Source organism: Salvia miltiorrhiza, chromosome 6 (genome assembly GCF_028751815.1).
Source record: "Salvia miltiorrhiza cultivar Shanhuang (shh) chromosome 6, IMPLAD_Smil_shh, whole genome shotgun sequence".
Lineage (NCBI taxonomy): Eukaryota > Viridiplantae > Streptophyta > Magnoliopsida > Lamiales > Lamiaceae > Salvia > Salvia miltiorrhiza.
In genome coordinates, this window is record NC_080392.1 from 28,078,234 (window position 1) to 28,098,971 (window position 20,738).

Sequence of the window (20,738 nt, forward strand, 5' to 3'; positions counted from 1 at the left end):
TTGTCCCTTTATTTCAATTTAATCCCATCTGAATTCAAGAATAGGTTTACTGCAACTACTTATCAGTTCAATGTTTATTAGTTAATTTTGGTATCATTTCAACAGTTAATTAGCATTTTCTTGTCTAAAGTTTTTGCTCGTGTGTATTGAGACTCCTCTTATCTATTGTATATATATTCCTAGCTAGAATTAGATAGTGATTCCTTTTAACATTTTTCTCAATTGGCTTGGCCCCATCTAAGTTAGGCCCTAGACTTGGTGTGGACTACTGCTTAGACAGGACCTAGAGCTTTTAATGACACTTCACCCCCCTCCACCTCTTTCGATAACTTATTTTTGTACTATTAGGGAGGGTTCGGTTGTCGATATTGAATTAGTTCGAGATTTAATTGATCTGAGATTAATTTTATCATAGGGGATAAGCCAAGACTATTTCTATGTGGCATTGTCCCAAGATTGAATAATGTGTCGTATTCATCCAATTGAATAAGATATTATAAGATTAATCTAATCTAATCTTATATAATCCTTCAAACTGAACAACTCCTAGTATTTTAAATTATCAAAAATGTTTTTTTTTAAATCATAAACTAATGATTTTGTATAAATTGTGCTCCTATCCATTTTTCAGCTTTAAAAAGCTGACGTGGCTCATTGGAGGCCATGTCATTAAAAAAAAGTTCAAAAAATTGAAAAAATTCCCAATATTGCAACCCGTTCCGCTTTTTCTCTCCTGTGTGATATAGTACGAATTATAGGGTAAATATCACTTCAAATCTCTAATTATTTTGTGCTATATATTTATATCTCAAACTATTAAAAATAAATTTTTTTTAAAATCATGAAATATCGATTCTGTTTCAATTGTATTTTTTGTCCATTTTTTTACTCCAAAAATTGACGTGACTTGTCAGATGTGTAATATATTTAAACTTATTCTTGTTTTTAACTTATATGGTACAAAATAATGTCATTGTGCTTTAGTGTATTTAAACTTATTCTTTTTTCTAACTTACATGACACAAAACGATGTCATTGTGCCTTACATTTCTCAGAACTTTTTCCGTAAAATTCAAAGTAGATTTTTTTTTTCCATTTAGTAAGGTACAAAATAACGTTGTTTTATACCATGTAAATTTTACAACGAATAATTTTAAATACACCGTGACATACGCCATGGGAGAGTCTAAATGTAGTCAAATGGCTAAGAGAATGTTCATGCACAATTCACGTTAATTTTTCGGAGCCAAAAAGAATGACGGAGTATATAATTTATACAAAATCGATTGTTCATGATTTTAAAAAATATTTTAAAATAATTATTCTACTCTAGATATTTTAGGATTTAAAATAAGGGTTTGCCTTTAAATCCATAACGTTTTCCTGGAGTTAGTTTTTGCTCTCAATTTAAAAAATCGACTTTTAAGAGCACTCCTAGAAGATCACCTAAATGCATCACTAACTCTAAATTTAGGCTAAAATAATTGAAAATGTGATAAAAAAAAAATGCATCCAGCAGATCCCCTAAATTAGATGGGGCCCACAAAAAATTTTACACCTACCTAAATTCAATCTTAAATTTACACTCACCCTAAATTTATTTTAAGCTTATAATTAGTAGGGCCCACACATAATTATTGTTTTTATGTAGAAAATAGGAGATATGATGTATGCATTTATAAAATCGAGATCCTAAAATTAAATAGGGAAGCTTTAGGGAGGAATATAGGAGCATAATTTTGGGATTTCTGCTGGGAGTGCTCTAAATCCATAATCTTTTGTTTTTGTCTCAAATTTGTTCGGTGACCGATTTTTTCTTACACTGGTGCTGGAATTGACACGGTGGCACATTTATGACATGTGGGAAAAAAAATTAAAAAAGAGAAAAAAACAACCCACATCATCATCTTCCCCAGCCTCCCCCACCCCCAAACCCTAATTCCCCTCCCTCTTCCTCGTCCGCTACTAGCACTAATCCTTTGTTCTGTTCCCCTGTTTTGTTCGAATTCGGCTGCCCCTCTTCCTTTTCTGTGCGGATGGGGGAGGTAGCGGCGGCGGAGAGTGGGGGAACGGGACGGGGGGGCGGAGGTGGCGGCGGCGGCAGGTGAGGGAAGGGGAATTAGGGTTTGGGGGTGGGGGAGGTTAGGAAAGATGATGATGATGTGAGTTTTTTTTTTCTTTTTTTTTAATTTTTTTTTTCAACATGTCATAAATGTGTCACCATGTCATTTTCGGTGCCGACATAAGGAAAAACTGGTCACCGAATAAATTTGAGACAAAAACAAAAGGTTATGGATTTAGAAGTTGATTTTTCAAATTGAGAGCAAAAACCAATTATGGAAAAACATTATGGATTTACAGACAATTACCCTTAAAATAATTATTTACTCTAAATCATGTTCGTTAAAACAACTTTATTTTTATTTTTATTGGATTTGATACCTATCGAAACACAACTTCAGTTATATACCTGCGTCTTTCTACTCTTTCCAAAATTTCATGTGTTTTTGGCGTTTGCATTTATTTACTTCATAACAAAAAATTGAGATGAATATTAACCGAGGCATTGATAGCAAGAAAGAAAGAGGCAGCGTAGCGTGCCAGCGGCATTGTGTGAAGTTCGTCTAAATTTTTTAATTGGTTTGTCTGCGAAGTAGTTTATCAATTGATCATGAATTTAATTTCGGTAATTGTGATGTGCACTATATATTTATGACTGAATCTCATCTCATCAGTAAATAAAAATGAAATAATTTATTGCAAATTATTTGTAATCTGACACATGTATATAAGTTTGAGTAAAACCCAAATAAATTGAACACTAGAAATATTTTAACTTACCTCGAAAAGGAAAAAAGAAAAAAAAGAACAACTATTTGGAGTGCAAAGCCGACTTAGCTATTGAGTCATGAGAAAACTAGAAGTGGCATAATTAGGAGGCATTGCAATCAGCTCCAGAGGTAAGAGCTATTGATTTCTCAGAGGTGACTACTTCAAGCACAAACAAAAGAATGTTATTGTAACAAAATTAAGCTTTATTGTTTCCTTAACTATACTTCGTTGTTTTTAGAAAATACAATTTCATATCCCACTCTTTGTTTGCATATTTTGATGTCACAATATTTAATAAATTACATTTTTTGACAAGATAATGGCGAGCTCCGTGGAGGTTAAGAGCATCCACTATGCAGAGTCAAGGGTGAGCTCTTAAATATGATCCCCACCATTTAAGACTCCATCTCCATTATGAGAGAGCCTCTTGGCTCGGCGGCAATGGGAGGGTGCACAACACGCGCCCCTCATTTACCGGCGAAAACTACCGGCGGCTATTTTGCCGTCGGTAGCTAACGGCGGCACGGCGGCGGCAGTCCAGGCGACCCGAACTTTCGAATTTACCGGCCATCTACCGACGGCAAATTCCCCGCCGTTAGCTAGCGGCGGCGACGCCGCCGTTAATATTAAAATACGCATTAAATAATTTATTTTATAGAACTAACGGCGGCAAAGTTGCCGCCGCTAGCTAGCGGCGGCATTTGCCGTCGGTAACCGTTTAAATATAGGGCAGCGGGTTCCTTCTTTTTTCAGTTTCTGCGCCGCACACACACACGAAAATCCACCCCCCCCCTGCCTGCTGCTGCTTCGCCGCCGCCGCCGACCGCCGCCGCCCTAGCAGGTATCTCTCTCTCTCTCTCTCTCTCTCTAGATCTATATATATATATATATATATATATATATATATATCTCATTAATTTTAATTATATATATATAATTATATAATTTTCACTTATATTATTTATTGTAGTTCGACGACCTCGTTTCACCGCCTTCTTCACGACACCCACCGTAAACCACCACCGTACGCTCTCTTATTTATTTATTTATTTAATTATGAATTTATTTATGTATTTAATTATATATTAATTAAATAGATTTATTTGTTATATATAGTTAATTAATTTATAATTAATTTTGTTTATAACTAAATTATATGAAGCATGATTAATTTTAAATTATGATGCATGATTAATTTTAAATTATATTAATTTTAATCAATTAGTTTAAGAATTGTTTGTTAGAATAATTTATATATGTTGGATAATTTTGTTAAATTAAATGTTATGTGCTATGTGTTTATGAAATGTTATATTATATATATATATATATATATATATATATATATATATATATATTGTGGGATAGATTTAATCAATTTCTTAAGGATCTTCTCCCTTTGGGATAGAAATTGATTATTTCTTAAGGATCTTCTCCCTACAAATGATTGTTTTTAATTTAATTACCATGATTTTTATTACTTTTATTTGTATTGTATTATTGCTTCGACATTGGGGGGCCGGGTAGACCTAGTATAGGCTTAGTAAATTAGGACCACTATGGTCACTATAGTTGCTGGTAGAGTCGAGCACTTGGTAGTTAGGATAGTGGGGTTATGCTGTCGAAGTTTTGTTAGATTTCAAGTAATTTATTATATGTTATTTGTTTTTTTCAATTAGAATTTGCAAGAATGAGTGATAATCGTACGTGGATGTACGCGAGATACAATGATCGTACCGCATTTGAAACGGGGCTTGAGTTTTTCCTTGAGTGGGCGTTCAATCAAACGGCGTACACAGATGGACAAGGTAACATTAGGTGCCCGTGTAAGAAGTGCAAGAATCAAGCGTATTTAGATGTACCTACGGTCATAAAACATGTTAGTAGGCGTGGATTTGTCCTGAATTACAAAGTTTGGGTTTGTCACGGGGAAGCATCGCTGTCTATGCCGAGAGAACATGCTATAATGAATGAGGATGATGGATTATACAATAACTACGAAAGGATGGTGCATGACCATGCTGGACCTAGTAATTATCAAGATCCTCCAAATCTGGAGCAGCCGCCCAATAATGACGCTCAACAGATTTATAACATGTTGGATGCAGCGGATACTCCATTGTACGCAGGATGTGACACGTACACACAATTAAGTTGGATGACTCAATTCATGAGCATAAAGACTGAAAGCCACATGTCAGAGAGGATTTACAATCAGATGTCTTCGATGATGAAAGCTGCTTTACCAGAGGGTAACAACTGTCCAGAAGACTTCTATAGTACGAAAAGAAATCTACGTGGTTTGGGTTTGCCAGTAGAGAAGATCGATTGCTGTGTTAATAACTGCATGTTGTATTGGGGGGAAACTAGTGAGCTACATAGTTGTATGTTCTGTGACCAATCACGATATAAGGACAGCTTGCGTGCATCTGGGAGTCGCAGAAAGAAACAAGTGCCCGCCAAACAGATGCACTATTTTCCCTTGACGCCCCGATTGCAGAGATTGTTTGCATCTCCTGCAACTGCTGAACATATGCGGTGGCATGCGACCTCCACAGACGATGGGATAATGCGCCACCCGGCCGACTCTCCGGCATGGAAACATTTGAATTCAGTCTTTCCTGGATTCGCCGAGGAGATCAGAAATGTGAGATTGGGCCTCTCTACAGATGGTTTTGCCCCATTTGCACAATCAGGGCGTCAATATTCTTCTTGGCCAGTTATTGTCACGCCGTATAACCTGCCTCCGTGGTTGTGCATGAAAGAACAATTCATGTTCCTCACAGTCCTCGTGCCTGGCCCATCAAACCCAAAGATGAAGTTGGACGTATTCTTACAGCCATTGATACACGAGTTAAAATCTCTGTGGGAGGTTGGTGTGAACACTTACGACATATCGTTGAAGCAAAATTTCCAGATGCGAGCAGCTCTGATATGGACTATCAGTGATTTTCCAGCGTACGCTATGTTGTCTGGGTGGGGTACAGCTGGGAAATTGGCATGTCCACATTACATGGAGAATACAGAAGCATTCACTTTGCCGATGAGTGGAAAACAATCGTGGTTTGATAATCATCGGAAGTTCTTACCTCCTAACCATGCGTTTAGGAGAAACAAAACTTCATTCTTGAGGAATAAGACATGCAATGTTGGTCCACCAGAACAAAGATCAGGAATACAAATCTTGAATCAAATCGAGGGGTTAGGCTTCGTGAAGGTTACCGAAGACTTCGATGGCAGGAATGCTCAACTCGCCAAATATCAAGATGTAGGGTGGAAAAAGAAAAGCATATTTTGGGATCTACCCTATTGGAGACATCTTTTGATTCGACATAATCTAGATGTCATGCACATTGAGAAAAATGTGTTTGATAACGTGTTTAATACTGTCCTGAATGTGAAGGGGAAGACAAAAGATACAGAAAAATCTAGAGAAGAATTGAACACCTTCTGCAAGCGGAAAGAGTTGAAGAAAGTGGATGGAACTCGAGGGTATCCGAAAGCATGTTATACGCTTGACAGGGAAGAGAAGAAGATCTTACTTCAATGGATCAAGAGTCTTAAGTTTCCCGATGGGTACGTGTCAAATATTAGTAGATGCGTTGACATGAACGCCCTGAAGATGCACAACATGAAAAGTCACGACTGTCACGTGTTCATGCAAATCCTTCTGCCTGTTGCATTTAAAGAACTTCTTCCTAAGAATGTTTGGGAGGCAATTGCAGAGTTAAGTTTCTTCTTCAGAGAATTAACATCCCGCAACGTGGCCATATATGACATGAGAATACTGAGTGAGAAGATAGCTGTTACTCTTTGCAAACTTGAGCGTATCTTCCCTCCTAGTTTATTTGATTCAATGGAGCACCTACCAGTTCATTTGGCAGATGAGGCACGATTGGCTGGTCCAGTGCAATATCGGTGGATGTATCCTTTTGAAAGATATTTGAGGACATTAAAAAATCATATAAAAAACAAAGCCAAGGTTGAGGGGTCCATCGCCAATGCATACTTACTTGCAGAAATGTCAACCTTCTCTTCGTTTTACTTTGAAGATCAAATATCTACAAAAGTGGACAACTTTGCCTCGCAATATTGAGATGCCCGTTGCTGAAAATGATGATCCTCTTTGTCTCGCCATATTCAAACCTATTGGCCGTTCACTTGGCCGAGGGATGAAGAGATACATGGATGAGCGCGAATGGCTTGCTGCACACATGTATATTTTGAGCAATTGTGCAGAGGTTGCAGAGACATATAGCAAGTGAGTATTCTCGTTCAATTTACGTATAAGAAGTGTTCATCATATATAGGTGTTAACATATTTATTTGATTCTTTGTATCCAAGGATCTTCGAGGAGGAAAAACGATATGCAAATCCTTACATGACTGATGCAGAGTTTGAAGTCGCGTTTCACAACGAGTTTATTGTGTGGTTTAACCATTACGTAAGAGACGATAAATTTATGTTAAATATACATTTACTTACTCTAAAATTGGCTAGCAAACTTAAATGATATTTGTGTGAAACAGGTTTGTCGTCCTTGTAACGACGAGTTGAACCCTTATATTAGGTCGCTTGCAGCTGGACCATTAAAGGAGATTGAAACATACTCCGGCTATTTCGTGAATGGCTACAGGTTTCACACAACTGATCATGATAGAGAGAGTGCGACTGTGAACAGTGGCGTTTGCATAAAAGGCTCGGTCTATGGTAGTGATAGAGATGTGCTAGACTTTTATGAGCGTCTGCAAGAGGTTTGCGTGCTGGAGTATCCGGGGTATCCAATTAAGCAGACAGTCTTGTTCAACTGTGAATGGTTTGACTTGTCGGCTCAGGGAACTTCTATTGATACAGACTTCAAGTTAGTTTCACTGAACCACACACGAAGATATAAGAAGTATGATCCCTTTGTTTTGGCGAGTCAAGTAGTTCAAGTGTTTTACTGTCCCTATCCCAGTACGAACCAATCAAAGAAAAATTGGTGGTCAGCATGCAAAGTCAACGCAAGATCAAAGGTTGAAGTGTCTACTGCAGCATCTACATCAACATTAGATCAACCATTTCAAGAAGAAGTGGTTACTATTATGCCTACTCACACAAGTGTAGGCATTGAACAACCACTTCTCCTTCATCCCCTCGGTGGAGTCGTTGAGATTGAAGATGACGATGAAGCAGAAGACGATGATTCCCCGTTGACATCTAACGATAGTGATGATGATAGTAGTGATGCTTATGAATAAATGTAAATGCACATTTTGGTTGAATTTGATTGCAAATTTGTTATGTTTGTTAGTTACTGTTAATGTTATGTTTCGCTATATATTTGTTAATTTAATTGTATGCAACAGGCATCATGTCTACCTCTCGAGGTTTCTTGGGATTTGGGAGGCGATCTGGCGTTAATGCGCCAGAAGCTACAGCAGATACATCTGATGGGTCTGGGACGCATATTTCTGGGACTCCCGAGACTCCCCAGGCTTCTAGTAGTTCACGGGCTAGAAGGCCTAGGGGCCCTACAGCTGCCGATATCAGAGAGAGAGATGTTAAGGCACCTGATGGGAGGACGGTATTGCAGAGGCATCCTACGACTGGGTAAGTATTTTAGTTAAAATTACTGTTTCTCGTACACCATGATTAAGTGACAAAATTACTTGTACACAGTGTTTTGTTGGAGCCCACTGGCCTGTCCAAAGCTTGCACGCGCACATTTAAGATGTTTGAAAACCCAGGCGGGTACACATGGAAGTTGACGCCCCCGGCGATGAAGGATAAATATTTTGATGAATTACAGGTACAATTAAATTTATAATACATATAAATATATCATATTAAATTGTTAAAATGTTTGATATTAAATTAATTCTCTTTCTTTCAACAGAAAGAGTTTATGTGGCAGCCCGATGATGCGCGTGACGTGAGGAAAATGTGGGAGACAAAAGCCCGCAAAAGGTACTCCGACATGATGAGCGACTACAAGACAGATCTCAAGCAGTGTATCCGCCAAGGGAGAGAGATGTCTAGGCCCGTCTGGATGACTCCCGATTTTTGGACTGGACTCCGGGATTACTGGCATCAGCCCGAGGTTGAGGCTGTTTCAAATCGAGCACGTGCCAACCGGATGTCCGAGCCCGATGGGGAGGGTACAGGGATCAGTAGGCACGTGGGCGGGTCCCAGTCGACTCGTATCCTGCAGCAGTATATGGTATGTAATTAACAAATAATTAAGTATATAAATTAAATTAATATATTGACTAATATAACTTATTTATCTTATATAAATGCATCTACAGAGCTTGGATCCTGGTACTCCCCAGGATGCACCGAACTATGCCACCTTCCTCCGCCTCCACACGTACGCCGACGGAAGTTATACGTCGGAGAGAGATGCTAGAATTGACGTAAGTGTTTAAGTTTATTCAAATATTTAGTGAATGTATTTATTTTCTAACAATTATGCATTGTTATGTATGTATTAGGCCGAGGTTCATCGACTGGCCGCTGCCACAGGACGACAGGAGCGGCTAGACGAGGTGTATTTGGAGGTGGTGCAAATTGATAGGTCACGGATCTACGGCGTCGGGAGTGCCGGGCAGAGTCAGGCTAGTAGGGGGTCTATCCGCAGCACGGGCAGTTCTGCGGTGTCTCAGCAGCTTTATGAGACACGGATCTCCACGCTGGAGGAGCGATTGGCGGCAGAGCAAGCACAACGCCAACAGATGGAGGAGCGCATGGCGGCAGAGCAAGCAGAACGCCAACAGATGCTGGACCGCATGGCTCAATTGGAGGCGTTTATGAGGATGTATAATGCTCAGCCACCTACAGGGCCTGATGCCGATGATGATGATGATGATGCTTAGAATTATTAAAACTATATATTTATGTTTTCAAACAAAATTACATTTGCACTTTCTTTTCAAATTTATGTTTTATTGAACTATATATTTCAAGTGCTTTAATTATTAAAACTATATATGTTTTATATATTTATGGCAATGATGATGATGATTGCATTTAACATAAACAAATAAATTCAAATCACATTATAATAACCAAATTAAAACACTTTTGGTGTATTAATGTTAAATAATAATAATAATAATAATTAATTAATTAATTATTAAATATTAATTAAATATTTTACCGACGATAAAAATAAGGACCGAAACGAACTCGCTCACTAATTAACAACATATTTCAGGTATTATCTCCACATATTCAAAGATTATAATTATATGAGTGAGTATATAGCATTTAAATGAATTAATAGATGTAGATATATCAATAATACGAGTGTTCTGTACTGGTGATCACTCGAAAAGAATTTCAAAGTTAAGCGTGCTTGACACAGAGCACAAGCAAGATGGGTGACCCACTGGGAAGTCGGGTCGCCGACTGGGAAGTTCGTCTAAAGTATGCAATACCGTATAAATACGGAAATAAATTGTGGATATACAATATATTATAAAATAAATAAATAAATAAATAAAATAAAATAAAATAAAATAAAAAAATAAAATTAAAAACATTACCGTGGGCAAAACGCCGTCGGTAGTTACCGACGGCAATTTGCCCTCGGTAAATACCCGGCCATCCTCCGGCATGACCACCGGACGGCGGTAGCTTGTTACCGACGGCGTTTCACCGCCGCTAACTACCGGCGGCGAAACGCCGTCGCTAGTTTTCCGGCAAGGTCAGCCGGACTCCGGTGGCTCTCTAACGACGGCAAAATAGCCCTCGGTAACTAGCGGCGGTGTCTGCCGCCGCTAATTCTCCGGCTAGGCTGCGCCGTTTAACGGCGACAATTTCGGCGGCATCGCCGCCGTTAACTGCCGACGGCGGATGTTCGCCGCCGTTATTGTCGTTGCCGACGAAGCGTTTAGCGGCGGGAGCTTGCCGCCGTTATCGCCGCCGGTAACACTATTTACCGGCGGCCGTCTTTTGTTACCGACGGCATTTAGCCGTCGGTAATCAACGCTTTTTTTGTAGTGCCTCTATTCTCAATCTTAGAACTCGGAGCACATTTTTGGGGAGGGCTCGTGAGCCCTGGGCACGAGGCAATGGTTGGGGGGAGGAGGGGGCTCGCGAATTGGGAGGCTCTAGCCCAGTTCTGAGCCCAATAGTGGATGCTCTTAGTTCGGTTATTTACAGAATATCCACTTAAAAGGTCTTCATAACTTATATGTAGACATAATATTATAATTGGGCATATATTTTCATTACAAAGCCGGTAAAACTTTGAGATGAGACTTCAAAATGCCGATATAAATATTGTTAATTATTAGGGTTGTGCAAAAATCGGATCAGTCTATTAAAATTGATCGAATCGATCGATTTTTAGTTGATTCGATTTATATATATATATATATATATATAAATTTTAATTATTGTGATGAATTCAATTTTATGAATTTTGGGACGATTTTGACCAAATCGACCGATAGTATATATTAGTCCACACCGCTTTCTCCTCCCATTGATCAACTGACCGAAAAATTGACTATACTGTCAGTTCATTGTTCGGTCGTTTGGTTTGTCCAAAATCAGTCAATTCGGCCCACTAAGACTTTTAATCGTCGGTTCTAGAATTTTGGGTAGATCGGCCAGCCGAATCGACCGATGCACAACCATATCTATTACATAATGAATAAAGGCACTCTTGCGTGCACCCGGGTCAAATCTGACCCAGTTAGAAATAAAGAATATATAAAACATTCACGTTTTATTTAACATCAGAGCACGTAGTTCAAATGGTTTGAACCCGCGCCTCACGTGTGAAGATCGCGGGTTTGAAACCTGTTGGTGGCGCAATTCTCTTATTCCAGGTTAGTTTCTTTCAATTAGCTTTTCAGTTTCATTTTTTCTTTACAGATGTTTCTTTTTTTTTTCTTTTCAGTTTTTATTTTCTTTATTTTCTTTTTCTTTTCAGTTTTATTTTTTTACTGTTGTTTCTTTCTCTTTTTTTTTCTTTTCAGTTTTTATTTTCTTTAGTTTTTTTTCTTTTTCAATTGGCAAAATTTTATTTTTTGTTCTTTTAAAAATATAATTTTATATATTAAAGATTTCATTTAATGATATTGTTTTTCTTATTAAATTATACTATCTATATATTAATAAATGATACTCCTATATTTATATTTAAATGACACTATAATATTTTACAAATAACACTAACACTATCATGTTATATAAATGACATTATTTTGTTATACAAATAACACTATAATGTTCTATAAATGACACTATATGAAAACGACACTAACACTATAATAAACACATATGAAAACGATTTCAAATGACACTACAATATTTCAAAAGAAACTATGTCATTTTGAAATGAACCTTTAAGATTTTCAATGACACTACAAGATTTTAAAAGACACTATGATATTTCGAATGACACTACAAGAATTCAAATGTCACTACAAGATTTTGAAATGAAACTTTAATATTTCAAATGACACAATAAGAAGTTAAAAGACACTTTAACATTTGAAAAGACACTACAAGAAGTTGAATGACACTATGACATTTCGAATGACACTATGACATTTCAAAATGACACTATAAGATTTCAAAAAACACTTAAAGAATTCGAATGACACTACAAGATTTCGAAATGAATCTTTAAGATTTCAAAATGACACTACAATAATTCAAATGACACTACAAGATTTCGAAATGAAACTTTAAGATTTAAAATGACACTACAAGATTTAAAATGACACTTTAACATTTGAAAAGACACTACAAGAAGTTGAATGACACTATGTCATTTCACAATGACACTATAAGATTTCAAATGAAATTATGTCATTTCGAAATGACACTATAACATTTTGAAATGAAACTTTAAGATTTTCAGTGACACTACAAGAGTTCAAAGGACACTATGATATTTTGAATGACACTACAAAAATTCAAATGACACTATAAGATTTTGATATGAAACTTTAAGATTTCAAAATGACACTACAAGAATTCAAATGACACTACAAGATTTCAAAATGAAACTTTAAGATTTCAAAGGACACTACAAGATTTAAAATGACACTTTAAGTTGAATACACATTTAAATTAAAAATTATAACAAAATTTTTTAAGTTAATATAAAAATAGATTTGCAATCGATGAATTATAAGTATATTTTAAAATATATCTAAAAATAGCACTATTTTTCTTAGATCGACACTTTAACATTTCGAATGTCACTAAATGATTTCGAATGACACTATAAAAAAAATAAAAAATAAAAAAAATTAAGAAAGAAACTAAGAAACTAAAAACTGAAAAGAACAAAAAAACAAGAAGAAAAGAACAAAAAAAAAGATAAAACGAAAAAAAAGTTTAAGAAAGAAACTGAGAATTGAAAAAGAACAAAAAGAAAGAAGAAAAGAACCATAAAAAAAAGATAAAACGAAAAAAATGACACTATAAAAAAAACTGAAAATAAAAAAATTAAGAAAGAAACTAAGAAACTGAAAATGACACTATAAAAAAAAACTGAAAATAAAAAAAAATTAAGAAATAAACTAAGAAAAGAAGGAAAATAAAAAAATTAAGAAAGAAACTAAGAGCATCCGCAGCGGTGGGTGCGATGACCGGATCGAACCCGGCCTATCGTACCCACTGCCGTTGCTGCACCTGGGTGTGAAGGGGGGGGGGGGGGGGGCGATGCTTCGCACTCGGCGGAGACGGGAGCGAAGGAGGGGGCGTGTAAACAGGCGCCCCTTTTCGGCCCCAAAAAAAAAAAAATTAAAAAACAAAATTTAAAATGCATGCAGTAGCCGTTTTTTACCGTTTTTTTTTCCGTTGCCCTTTTTTCTTTTTTTCTTTTTTTATTTCTATACCCCCTCTATATATACATATACAACCTCATTTTCTTCTTCATCCTCAATCATTCATTCATTCTCCTCATCTTCTAAATTATTTCAACAAATAGCAATGGAAGGCAATTGGAGCAACTATTGGCGTGAACATCCTCAAAATCCATCCCCCGGCGAATCAAATGCTTTCAGGCAAGGATTCTCGCCGTTCACACAAGAATCGAATGCCTTTCAAGCGGCGGCCACCAATTTGAACCCCCGCTTTGCCGCCGTTGCCGAGCCCGAGCCCGACGTGGAGGAGATTGCTTCTATGCCGGCGGCCACCAAACGTAGCAACTATTATCCGCCAGAAACGGTGCTAATTTGCCGTTTGTATTGCGAGCACACCCACGACTCTGTGGTGGGTGTCGACCAAAAAGGGGCGAAGTTTTGGGGCTCCCTCTGCACCGAATACAACGCTAAAAGGCCCCAAGGATCTATTTCACGCGACGTCACGCAAATCAAATCTCACTTTCAACGGGTGTCGAAGGATGCGAAGAGGTTTGAGGCCATGCACAAAAAATGCCACGATCAATGGAAATCAGGCATGAGTGATATTCAAATCCTGAAGCAAGCAGAGGCAATGTGGCTAGCCGAGTACCGTGTTCCGTTCCGGTATCCGCATGCATGGAAGATCTTGCGCGAGTCCAAGAAATTTGCAAGTCTCGGCGAGGATGTTCACTCCGATGTCCATTCGGACAAACGATCAAAGGGGTCCGACGGTCTTCCCACAACGACTTCTAGTGACGCGAGTATCTCCACCCGGCCCCAAGGCCAAAAGGCGGCCAAGAGAGACAAGCGGAAAGGCAAGAAAAAGGCCGAAGAGACGTCGGAGGATAACCAAAAAGCTCTCGGGTACATGGCGAATATGGTGAATGCAATGGAAACGTTCTCCCAAGTTCAACGTGACCTCGCCGATAGCATGTTGATGAGCCGGGACACCTCTCAAATGAATCCAGACGAATTGACGTTTCACATGTGCAAGGTGGCGGAGATCAAGCAACGACACAACATCCCGTAGATTTTTAGGATTTTTTATTTTATGTTTGTTTTAATTTAAGTAATTTAGGATTTTAATTTCTTGTATTTCTATCAATGTAGGATTTGAATTTTAATTCAATGAAATTTTAATTTCTTAATTATTGTAAAATGGAAACTAGAATAAAACTAATTCAAAAATAAAATAAAATCTATTGCACCCAAGTGGATGCAATACCATTGTTGGAGTGGGTGCAATAGAAATGGAACCCATTCTATTGCACCCACTATGGGTGCAAGCATTGTGGATGCTCTAAGAAACTGAAAATGACACTATAATAAAAACTGAAAAAAAAAAAAAAAAACTAAGAAAAGAAGGAAAAGAAACTAAGAAAAGAAGGAAGTGGAAATGCGCTCAATTAAGAAAGAAACTAAGAAAAGAAGGAAAAGAAACTAAGAAAAGAAGGAAGTGAAAATGCGCCGGAGGGGATGAAGCCAAACAAATGAAGAATAAAAGCGGATTTGGGTCATAAAATTTGGGCAGGGTACAACCCGGGTGTATGGTACACTCGGGTGCACAAGAGATTTTGCCTAATGAATAAATAAATGCAGAATATTAGAATTGGGCTCATCTTTTCCTTAAAAATATGAGAATAACATTGGTTTCACACCGTGAACAAACAAATTCCACAAATGTAGGTATGTATAAACATTGGCTACCACATGTGGCGGGGTATGAACAAACAAATTCTCGTCCAACTACTGCATGTTTTAATATCATATTAGAATTTGGTCCATTTTCATTTTAAAACATTGTATAAGAAAGGGGGTACTCCAATTTATATATAGAAATACGATAATTTACATATTGATGTGAAACAAAACATAAGTGCTTCTACATAGAAAAAGAATCCAGACAATATTTTAAAAATCAAGCACAGAAAGATTTTGGAGCTTCTCTTCAAATGACAAAGATGCTCAACAAGAAACAGTCAATAGTATTTCGAATTTTAGAGTTTCAGTTGAAATGGATTTTTGAAATTTTACCATTTTAGTATCATCTTGACTTGTGTGTGGGTGTAAATATTCAATTATGAATAGTAAACTGAAAATTCCAAAAATAAAAAGAGGAGAAAACTCTCCACATATGTTGACCCCATCTATAATCGACGAACAACGAGTCCAAGAAAAACGTTGGACTGGTGCCTTATTATGACTCAAATTTGAACCAAAACTTCACTGGATAACTAACCAAACAAAACAACCAAATTTCAACCTAATCAAACTTATCTCTATTTCAATTCTCTAATGAATGAATTATGGTCTATAAAAAAGACAAAAGAGGATAGAAAAAGGGAAACTGACTTGATCACTCAAGAGTCGAACCTCGTTCAAGCATCTCATGATAAATTCGTTGAAAGAATATTAAAACAGAAAAAAAGAGTACTCATCTAAGAGAAAAGGAACATAAGAGGCATAAGTCTTGATACTCAATATATATGTTGGTGAGTCGTAGGAAAAGACATCAAGTAAAAATGAAACAGTAAAATCTGTATAATTAACAAGAGAAATGATGTTGGGAAGAAGAAAACTGCAAAACCCCACCAATCGTAACTTGATATAAATCTGTGAAGCTCAAATCTCCATTCCGACATCAAGAATCCATTTTCTAAGTCAACATGGATCTTTAACTAAATTAACTAAATAAAAGGACGGACATGCGACCTTGTAATATCTTTACTCGTGTAATTAAGAATAAGATAGGTGTATGGTGTTAGTGATATATGTAAAAACGCAAAATTTGTTCTAAACTCATAAACTTTGAATTTGTGTAGTTTAATTGAAGTTGAATCTGAAAGGAAACGATATATAATTCCGCAATCTCTAACTGATTAATGAAAGGTGAGAGCAATTAAATTCGAAAAAAGTTGGTAATAATACTATTATTAACAAGTTAGGACAGAGGGAGGTTCCAAGGATCCAGGCCCTGGAATCGTGGCCTTTTATAAAGCAAGCGCCCTGTAATTGCAAATCCTGAATCCCAAATTTCTTGGCATCTCGTTTCTCAAATCTCTGCTCATTCCACTTATTGCATCTCTCTCTCTCTCTACCCGTTTACTGTAAAACCCTGGATATTCGTTGTCTGAATTCTGGAGAGAATGAAGCTGAAAATAGTCCACCAGAATCAGGAGAGCCGCGGCGGGGGTGAAGAGCAAGCGATGAAGACGGAGGATGCGGAGGAGCCGGCGAAGGACAGCTTTTCGCCTCCGGAGCCTTCGCCGGTTTCTGCTTCTCACCCTCTGCTTGTTTCCGTGAGTTTTTCTGTCCCTGCAGTGTGTGAAATTTATTGATATATCAGATCTGGTCTGGTTTGCTGGTTTTAGGGCAAGAGGAAGAGGAAGCCCAAGGAGCTGATCGACGAGGTTTCATCGATTATTGTGCGGAGGAGGAGAAAGAGTTTCTCTTCGTCCAAATCGCAAGATGTGAGTTTTCCCCCTGTTTTTGTATTGAGCACTGAATTGGTTTGCTGGTTTTGTAGTATTAGGGTATGCTGTTTTGATCAGATAAGATGATTCGTGTGGTTGCATGCATGCTCATTTCGATCACTCCAGCTGCTTTCAATGACTTTTATATCCTGTTTCTAGCCGTCATTGTGCAATTCAGATCCTCTATTGCCTTCTACCCTAACATTGGACAATCTTAAACCCTTAGATTGCTACATGCCCTTTCATCTATATGCAATACAGGATCTTAAATGGTCATTGTGCCCAGAACTAAGCAAGGATGATTCGAACATGCCCAGAACACACTAGATGTTTTCCCCTGAATAGTGCAAGATAGCACTTCAGTGAGGCAATATGGTCGTCTTGGTCTTGGATGTCATAGAGGAAATGATACTATGCCTGTTGCCATATGCCGTTTGTGCACGATTTCCTGTTCCCATTTTCACTATTTATTTTATTATATACCATATAGCATCTGAAGATACTAAAGGAACTCAGTTTTCTAATATTAAAAACTCCAACTATGATTACTTTTTTTTGAATTTTGATATTGATATTTTCTATCATCTAATAGTTTCATTATGATGATGCATCTAGCATGCTCTTCCCTTTTCACCTTATGTGGCTTTCTCTAAGAAACTTTAATGCTATTTAGCTGTCCAGGGTATTGCATTATTGTAAATTCTTGAAATTTTGTTCACGTGGGTTGTAGTAATAGTATACATAGCCGAATTGTGTTGGTCATGGATGTGATTTGCTATGTCTTCATCAAATTCTATTCAGTAGTCTCTGAACATAACAAATTGATGTTGAAATTATTGAGCAGGATGTTCCTGATAGCGGAGGAAGATCGCGGAGGTCAGTTCAATACATGAAACTACACAGACCTTCTTTAGAATAGAAAGTACTAGCTAACAATCTCCTTCTATTTTGGAGCAGTAAAGGAGATGCTAAAGGTGGTGGGCCAGGCAGTACTGCCCAAATAAAGTCACCTACCATGATTCGAGCCGAGGAATTCATGTTGAGTTTGAGCAATGATCAGCCTTCTTTCTTGAAATCATTAGTCAGATCACATGTTGCCAGTTGTTTCTGGATGGTATGCCTGGAGGGATGCCGTTAGGTCTTTAAAGTTTTTTGTGTCACTAGAGTTGTTGGGTACTTTTTCACCTCCCCTTTAAAGTACTGTTTCTCTGCAGGGTCTTCCTGGGCCCTTTTGCAAGATACATTTACCTGGAAATGACACTGAAGTTATTCTTGAAGATGAAAATGGTGAAAAGTTTCCAATTAAATATATAGCAAACAAGACGGGTCTAAGTGCTGGATGGAGAAAGTTTGTTGCTGGAAATAAACTGGTCGAAGGAGATGTTCTGATCTTCCAACTTATTGGGCCCTGCAAATTTAAGGTGATGCAATCAGGCATGGTTTACTGGCAATTTAGCTTTCAGATTCTCATAAACGTATTTTGAGAAAGATATTGATGTACTCCGTGTTTTCTTGTGTTTAAAGATAGTCATTCATGCCTTATATCAATGTTCATTGAATAATACTCCCTCCGTCCCATTGATAATAGCTCACTTTCTTTTTTCGTATGTCTCATTGATAATGGTATGTTCCAAAAAAGGAAATTACCTTCTCTCACAAAAAGTTGTGGGCTCCACTGTTGTGATATCCCACATCAGTTCCACATGAAAGTGCGGAATGGTATATAAGAGGGGGGTCACCCCTTTACCCTTGACCATGGTTTTGGGTTAAGTTAGGGCTCCCTAACTTATATGTCTCACATCCACCACTTTCTATCACTTTTATCCTTCAATCACTCTTCTTCTTAATAACCGTGCCGAACAGTAATGAGCCATTATCAATGGGATGTAGGGAGTGGAATGTATGTCAAATAGAGTGGTATTGCTTCCATTATCACATGCAGCTTCACATATCCTGACAATATATGTGACATTTATCACTGAACTGCTACCCCCTTTCAACTGAATCAGTTATTCTATTCCCTTCATCAGACTTGATGAATGTTTCTTCGCTTTGAAGCTGCATCACTACCGCAACACATTATCTTCATATCCAAAGGAGCAACTGAACTGTCTAGCATTTTCTTTTTATCAACATGTACACCAATAATCTTCTCAAAGTGTCTCATCTCCAACTTGTGATTGCTTTCTAAAATATAACTAAAATTATTCTCAGGTGTTTATGGTGATTGTATGTGAGAATACCATATAGGGTTGGTGCATTCCAACTCATAGATATGTCCAAGGGCAGAAACTGTTATAGTTGAACATTTGTTCTCCTAAAACTGAACTATCAACTATAGAATGATAATTGTATTCGGATAACCGTGACAGGTTGTCATTACTTATTTACTGTTTCCTGATAGATCATTGAGTCTTTGCTTGTTGTCTACTAAATATTTCCTCCCTGGCGCTGTTAATAATCCAACTTCAGCATTTTCGTTGTAAAGTCTTTTGCTTTTTACAGTGATTCTAATATTAGAAGCTCATCTTGTAGGTATACACAATAAGAGCAAATGATTTGACTGAGGTTGATGGTGCTCTTAGCCTTCTAATTTTGGATTCACAAACGAAGCAAAATGATGCAGGTTCGTAGGCCAATTATCTTATTTTGTTTGGTTTGAAGTAACCTTTCCTGGTGGTTCTTATTCTTTTCTTGGAATTGAAACTTCGATACAGAGGGGACTGTGGATGCTCAAAGCACGAAAAAGAGACGTCGAAAATCTCTTCCTATGACGGTTGTGCAGAAGAAGAAACAAAAGGCAGGTCTGCTAGAGGAACAGTCTGGAAACGATAGTGATGAGGTTGCTTCTGAGGTTTTAGAAGGCGCCAAGTTATCCGGATCTTTTCATTTCAAAGATGTCAACAAATTCGATGAATTTCACATCGTGGTGAATGGAGTATGCATCGACTCTGATCTTCCTGAAGACATTCGTAGAAAGTACTACGAACTCTGCTGTAGCAAGAATTCGTTTCTCCACGACCGACTTCTTCCAGGCCTCTACAGTAAGCTAGCTGCTGGTATGATTGTTGAAACTATAAATATTGCTGATTCCATACGCGGGTGTAAGCCGACCACCCCAAGGAAGGATTTTGAAGTATGGGAAAAGTCTCTGAGGTCCTTCGAGCTTCTGGGCTTGAATGTGGGATTCATACGATCTCGTCTGCATCAACTGCAGAGGTTGGCCTTCGAGACAGAAGATGCCTTAGAGATAAGAAGGTACTTGGAAGTGCAGAAGGAGCAAAGCCGTGCCAACGATGAGATTCAGAAACTTGAAGCAAAGCTTGTGGAACTAAGAGAAATTTCTGCCAAGTGTGATCATGAATTAGAGAATTTAAGGATCAAAAAAGAGAGCTATGAACTCAAGTTCCAAGTAGAGGTTGACGCACCTTGGTAATATTCGGTATATTTGCATGTGTGCGAGACGGAGGAAACAGAGTTACTATATATGTAGTTAGTATTGTTATTTACTTGCTCTCTAATATAGACTTTTCCTCTTGTTCTTCAAGTAGATCCAATTATAAAAAAAAATCTGACTCT

At 37.6% G+C, this 20,738-nt stretch overlaps 1 protein-coding gene across 2 annotated transcripts; it reads left to right on the top strand.

Moving 5' to 3' along the window:
• Positions 1-16,328: 16,328 nt before the first annotated feature.
• LOC130988983 (B3 domain-containing protein Os01g0234100-like) lies at positions 16,329-20,738 on the top strand. Of its 2 annotated transcripts, none has more exons than XM_057912971.1 (7): positions 16,329-16,985; positions 17,058-17,156; positions 18,004-18,035; positions 18,117-18,273; positions 18,374-18,580; positions 19,695-19,785; positions 19,877-20,738. In XM_057912971.1, the coding sequence occupies exons 1-7, from the start codon at positions 16,833-16,835 to the stop codon at positions 20,593-20,595; spliced, it is 1,458 nt and encodes a 485-aa protein (XP_057768954.1). In that variant the 5' UTR covers positions 16,329-16,832; the 3' UTR covers positions 20,596-20,738. The 2 variants fall into 2 exon arrangements, with proteins under 2 accessions (XP_057768954.1, XP_057768955.1); XM_057912972.1 differs by having other exon boundaries at positions 16,335-16,955.